Source organism: Corapipo altera, unplaced genomic scaffold, assembly GCF_003945725.1.
Source record: "Corapipo altera isolate COAL_440 unplaced genomic scaffold, ASM394572v1 0, whole genome shotgun sequence".
In the NCBI taxonomy this organism is placed as follows: Eukaryota; Metazoa; Chordata; class Aves; order Passeriformes; family Pipridae; genus Corapipo; species Corapipo altera.
In genome coordinates this window covers 430666-437327 of record NW_020884872.1, presented here as the reverse complement: position 1 = coordinate 437327, position 6662 = coordinate 430666, and the positions used below count along the sequence as shown (strand labels likewise).

The 6662-nt window shown below is 45.1% G+C and overlaps 1 protein-coding gene across 1 annotated transcript in view; it reads right to left on the bottom strand.

Moving 5' to 3' along the window:
* The window catches only part of ITSN1 (intersectin 1), a 69277-nt gene that overhangs the window by 28303 nt on the left and 34312 nt on the right, over positions 1 to 6662 (bottom strand). The window contains exons 19-22 of the mRNA XM_027637582.1: positions 6628 to 6662; positions 5154 to 5359; positions 4423 to 4505; positions 2425 to 2591 (exon numbers count right to left, since the gene is read on the bottom strand). Coding sequence (XP_027493383.1) covers positions 2425 to 2591; positions 4423 to 4505; positions 5154 to 5359; positions 6628 to 6662 — 491 coding nt within the window. The remainder of the gene's footprint in view (positions 1 to 2424; positions 2592 to 4422; positions 4506 to 5153; positions 5360 to 6627) is intronic.

Genomic DNA, 6662 nt, shown 5'->3' with positions numbered 1-6662 from the left:
GCAACTGGGACACAGAGGGGTTATTGGGTGGGATGGGACACTGTCCTACAGCAACTGGGACACAGAGGGGTTATTGGATGGCAGAAACACCAGAATCACCTGGGCCAGACTGAGTGTGAATTGTGTTTGAGGGCTCTCTGAATCCTTGGTGAAAAAGCAGAATAAATCCTAAAGTCCTAAAGTCCATAAAGTCCTAGACAGAGAAGTCCTACAGCACTTCAGTAAATAACTAAATGAACCAACAGTGCATTTGAGATGGACTCAATTTCTGGTCCATTCAGGAGATGGAGAAATAGTTTCAATTCCCTCTGTTGAGAGGAAACACAGGGAGAGGACAGACCCTGTTCTGCTTCCCTTCTGCACAGCTGAGACACTCACTGAGCATTGGAGGGTATTTTGAGAGAAGTGATAAAGTCTCTTGAACCAGAAGAGCAGAACTTGCTCTGTCAGTTCAGTGAGACCCTTATTAAACTGGGTGGTCCAGCAGGACCCTGCACATTCCCACTGGGATTATCTCCTGAATCTTTAAGCAAAGTTTTGTAAGCAGAGCCATCCCAGTTGCTGGTTTCCAAGCTCCCCTGGGAGCTCCATCCCCTCACAGGAATTACCACCCAAGCATAAAACCCTGCTTCAGATCTGCTTCCATCCACCTCAGCCTAATGAAAACTTGGGCATGGACCATGAACTGGTGTCATTGTTCCTCTGGAGAACAAAGACTTTCCCACCCTGTTAATAAGTTGGAACTTGGAGGAGCAGGGGATAGTTTAATTTATCACCTGGGGGTGAATGGGCAGCCTGGGCAGAAGAACAAATTAAAAAATTCTTCTGGTGTAGAAACCACTGAGATTTTGAGGTTTACAGCCATTTCTATAAACTCTGCACTTGCTGCTGAAAGATCACCACTGTTTGTCTTTGGGTCTGAGTCAACAGTGCAGGACACATTAAATTAATTCACTCTTTTAGGACCATTTTCCCCCAGCAGGCAGCTGTCCAAGCACAGCAGAGACCAGAGTTAACACACAGCCAGGGCTGTGAAAGCCTCTGTAAAAGCTGGCTCTGTGAACAAGCTGAAGAGCAAAACTGTGCCATGTAATCAAAATTACCCCCCTGGACACAGAACTGTGTCCTGCAGGCACAGGAACCCCTGTAAGGGAATATGGACACCAAGGTCTCCACGAGCTCTGAGCTTCTTCCTCCCTCTCTCACCAAGATCTGAGCTGCAGGTGGGATTTTCAGCAGCCAAAAGGGCAGTTGGGGCACTTTGGGATGAGGGGCACTGAGCTGGCTCAGCCCCAGGCAAGCCCAGGTCAGAGAAAACATCCCACTGACCCCTCTGAGAAAACCAGTTCCCAGCTCTAAACACCTGAGTCCTCTGCCAAGATCTGCCAACAACACCCCAACATCCTCTCTCCCAAGGACTGCAGTGCTGAGCATCATTAACTCTCAAGGTTTTTTCCCAATCCTGTCCTAGGGGATGTTGCTGGGATTTCTGGACTGCCTCTAAATTTCCCCTACAAAGGCTTCCTACAGCTGCACATTCCACTGCAGGATTTTATTCCTTGGCTTTTCCACCAGCAGAATGGTTTTAAGGAGCAGCTTTGCTCAGGCTCAGAGTTGCAGAGTCTTTCACTGAGTTGTGTCACACACACACACAATTCCAGAAAACACACTTGTGAAAAAGCCTGTCCATCCAAATCCACAAAATCCACTGGTTTTTACTTATTTACCTTTTAACCCCCCATTATTCCAGAAGTATAAACCAGAGCTCCTTCTCATCAAGTGCATTCACCTCTGACACTAAGCTAATTCCTACTACTAAATAAATTATCCCCTCAAATAATACAAATGAGAAAACACCTTTCTTTAGAATGCCTAAAAAGAAAGAAAAAACCCCATGTGGACATGTTTTATGGCATTATTTCAGGACAAAAACAGATGGAACAGAACCCCTATTATTCAGTCAAAACCTTTCAAATAAATACAGTGGCTTTGGCTAAAGTTTTGTTGCAAAATTTGTTACTCTTGATTGCAAGAAAATGTCAATAGGGAAAAAATACAACAGATTGAAATATTACTCTCTAAATTAGGTGGTTTTTTTCAATAATGGCAGCAAGATCCAGCTCAGCCATCAAAAACTTACCTGAGGAACAAAGAAATCGTGGCTGTTCTGCTTTGGCTCTACCCAAGTGCCACGTGAACCATTAACACAGGCAGGGTTTATTTTAACACACCACCCATAAATTATTTGGGATGTTGTGTTGTAAAACACAGCTGTTACTGTTGTTACTGCTGTTCCTCCTTTCCAAGCTCACACTCAGTAAAACTCCACCATATTTTCCTTTCCCTTCTGACCCACCTCCAGCTACGAGAACCCCAAACGAAACACCCTCAGCTCCAGTTGAGAACATTTCAACGTTTCTCTACCTCAGAATCTTTGAGTCTCACATAATTAGATGGGAAAACTCCTGATTTATCACCCAGCGTGCCCGTCCACCAGTCACCATCTTTCTTTGTCACCAGAATCATGTCACCTTGTTGGAAAGTGAGGTCTCCTTGCTCCGAGCTCTCGTAGGTGTACATGGCAACGTACTCTGGGAGAGGGACACGGGCAGAAAACAGGGAGAAAACACTTCAGAAACTGCTGCATTACCACGTGCAAAACCCAATTCACACAAGTGGTTTATTCACAGGCTCGATGGAAGACCAATTTGTTATTTACTACTTACAGAGACCTCAATATTCCATGCAAAAAATGATACCTAGCACAGCTAAATATAAGGGATCAAAAGGATGCCTCGGGGGGTTTGATATGATTGGCTTGTATAATTAAAATATGCATAGATCATTTATATCCCTCTGCTAACACGTCTCCCAGTGGTTGCTGGTTTGTGCTGGTGCCTGGAACTCTCAGTGTTTGGGATGGGAAGTCTCAGCATCCAGAATTTTGGATCCAGCTGCTGTTGGCCCAAGGGCACAGGGAATTCTTTCAGCCCCTCTCACCCACAGATGGGTCTGAACCTGCTCTGGGCAAACACACCCAACTCCTCAGTGGTCCAGTGCAAACCCACCAAAATGGGCTGGTGCTGAGATAATTCCACCAGAACTACAGGCAAAAAATCCACATGAATTATTAGAAAGCCCAATTTCAGACAATTCAGCACCATTATCTACAGAACTCGCTGTATCCTATTGACCTGAGCGTTCCCATACTTTTCTGGGCACAAAGCAGGTTCCTCAGGCTGATTTTCCCCTGTTCTGGGCCCAAGAGCAGCTCCCAAGATTCCAGAAAGACTTCCCTGCCCATGGAACAGGAATGTTCACGTGTTCCAGTGCAGCTGGAAATTGTTCTTTGTGCTTGAACACTAAATCTGACCAAAAAAACCTTCTCTGGGGGTAGTTCAGCAAGAATTCCAACCAAATTCCTGTTCCCAAGGAAAGCCTGCAGCTGAAGAACTCCCACTTCTGTTTGCACCCCCCCCACACTGAACATCACCATCCACACAGGAGCCTTTCCTAAATCCTCCCAAGGGAACAGAAGGTGCTAGATCCATCTTTTTTATGTCTTCAAAAAAGCTCTATTATTTAAAAAGCTCACTACTTAAAAAGCTTTATTATCTCTTAAAAATACAGCTCCTTGGAAATGTTTTCCCAAAAGCTGAGTTCCTTTTTAATACAAACATATAACCTGATATATACCTATAAATACATATAGATATATAACAAGACTTAGCATGTGTACCATTGCTTTTGCTCAAACATGAGGAAAACCAGGAGGAGATGATCTTTAAGGTCCTTTCCAACCCAAACCATTCTATGATTCCAGGAAATCCAGAGTGAGCCAGACCAGCTGTATTTTGAAATAACTGATTATCTCCCCTTCCTCGTAGGTGGATCTTTGCTGTTCCCTCCAGTCAGGAATTCCCCTTTTAAAACCCTCCAGAGGCTGGAAATGCTCTGATAATTCTCTGTCTGTGCCCCAGGCTCCATCCCTGACCAGAAGGATCCCAACATTCTATAACTCACTGTCACTGCTTTAATTAAGAGTTTAATGTAACATTGGAAATGAGCTTTGGGGGGAGTTGAGACATTAATTCCCAATTCCTGACATGGACAGATGTGTTTATTTGGCATAACCCCCTCCCAGACCAGAGATTTGTCACCAAAATACTGGCAAAAAAATAAAAACATTGGGAAAAGTTACAAAATACAGAAAATATCCTGTGATATGTTAAATTATTTCTTCCACATACACAACACATAAATTCTTGCTATAATAACTTTAAATCATTCTAGAGGCAAATTGATTTGCACCTCAACTGGAACCCCCCAGTCTGCCCCTGAGGTTGATTTTGGTAACAAGCAGAGTTGTTGTGGTTAATGCCAGAGGAAGATCCTCTCAGTGCCATGGTTTGGAGTCCTTACCTTCCCCTGACATCGTTGCCTTTGCTGCTGGGGATGCTACTCTTTTCAGACTAGCAGGGCTTTCTGAGGATCCAGAATCCATGCTTTAGGAGAAAATAATGGTTATATAAGGAATTCAATCTCTTCAGAAAAATCACTATTGTATTTCAAACTCAAAAATGCATATGCACCCCCAAACAATTCCCTGTGCTTTAAAAAAGCACTAACTGTGCAAAATAAAGTTCTGAAGTCCAGCTGTGGTTTCACTGAGGCAGATGCCTTAAACAGAGAATTTTCTGCATCTCCTCTTCTTCCTCAGCAAAAAAAGTAATCTAAGATCCTTCTCATTTGTATTGCTGATGTCCATGTTGCCTTCACACTAAATAGAATTTACATTCCTCCAAGAACAATGAGAAATTATTTAGATTTGAGGAATCTCTCTTAATTTTGGGGACAGATAAGCTGTGACTTACACAGGTGTAATTCATAAAATCCAACAGACTCATTTTTTTGGTGCAAGTCACCTAAAATTGAGAAGGTCCATTAATGCTTTGTTGGTGAGGCAAGACCCAGGGAGAACTGGGGTCAGTTTTATTGCCCACACGGATTTCCAAGGCTGGAAGTCCAAACTCTCCAGAAGAGTCAGACAAGAAAAGGCACTTTCACAGAGTAGATTCTCAGCTTTAAAATCCAACTGTGCAACTCCTCCCAGGTATTTATCTATTCCAGTAGGGGAAAAGCAAACAAAATACCTCGTTGACTTCCTAATGGGGCCTGAAATGAGCTTCACGTAGGATTTGGGGAACCACCCCTTTTGTCCCTGGACCTCTCCAAACCACCACATGTCTTGCTGCTCCAGCACTGTGATGACATCGTTCTTGTTGAAATTCAGGTGGTTGTCCTTTTTCGCCCTCCAAGGATACAAAGCCTGTGCTTGAAGCCCCTCCACTTTTTCACCCTTAAAGAAAAGAGACAGAAGTCAGTCATGTCCCCCCCCTTTCACCAGGAAAGGTGCTTAAGGAATTATATTCTCAGGCTACTTAGAGCAACAATACACAGCCCCTCCCTCAGCTAAAGCAATGCCAGTTAAACTTCCTAAGTAATTCCAGAAATGTTTACAGCCCTCCTACATTTCTGGCTGTTGACACATAACCAGTATTAAGTTAAATAGTTTTACAGTTAAAAAATACATGTAATAAACCTTCAGGCAACTGATTTGGCAGAGCATAAGTAAATAAGTAAATATGGAAAATGATGCTTTGCTGATATTATTCACTGTACATTCCAGGGTTTTTTTGCCTAAAGACAGTGAGATATTCAGCACTTTCCAGAACACAGTTCTGTTTGTTGTTCTGTTGAGGAAAAGGAAATGCCTGAACAGATGGACAGAATTCAGCTGCTCTGAAGCTTTGCCATTGCTATTCCACTTAACCACACAATCCACCTGGGAGTGAAGGTGGTCAAGAAAGCCCCAAGGAAGTGACCCAACTCTGGACCACCAAAATCCAAACCAGCCAGCCCAGAACAGCAGAACAGCAACTGCTCTGTGTTAAACCTGCCCCAGATGCTGCCAATGGATCACAGAACCATAGAAGGGTTTGGGTTGGGAGGGACCTTATGGATCACCTTATCCCATCCTCTGCCCTGGGCAAGGACAACTTCCACCAGCCCAGGTTGCTCCAATCCCCGTCCAACCTGGCCTTGGACACTTCCAGGGATCCAGGGGCAGCCACAGCTTCTCTGGGCAACCTGGGCCAGGGCCTCCCCACCCTCCCAGCCAGGAATTCCTTCCCAGTATCCCATCTATCTCTGCCCTCTGGCAGTTTAAAGCCATTCCCCCTTGTCCTGTCCCTCCAGCCCTTGGAAATAGTCTCTCTCCATCTTTCCTGTGGCTCCTTCAGACCCTGCAAGGCCACAATGAGTTCCCCCCAAAGCTTCTCTTCTCCAGGTTGAACAATCCCAGCTCTCCCAGCCTTTCCTCCCAGCAGAGCTGCTCCAGCCCTGGCATCCTCTTGGGGCCTGCTCTGGACTCTCTGCAGCAGCTCCATGTCCTTGCTGTGCTGTTCCCCAGGGCTGGAGCAGCTCTGCAGGGGGGGGACACTCCCTGTTCTCCCTCCAGGCTGGAAAAGCTTCCCCCACCTCAGGTGACAGGTTCAACACAGGGCCAAGGTTCCCACTTTGCTTTCCAAACCTTTGCCAACAGTTGCAGTGGCTGCAGGAGCTCACCTGGCCCAGCACAGGGGAGGGAGAGGAGCCCGTGA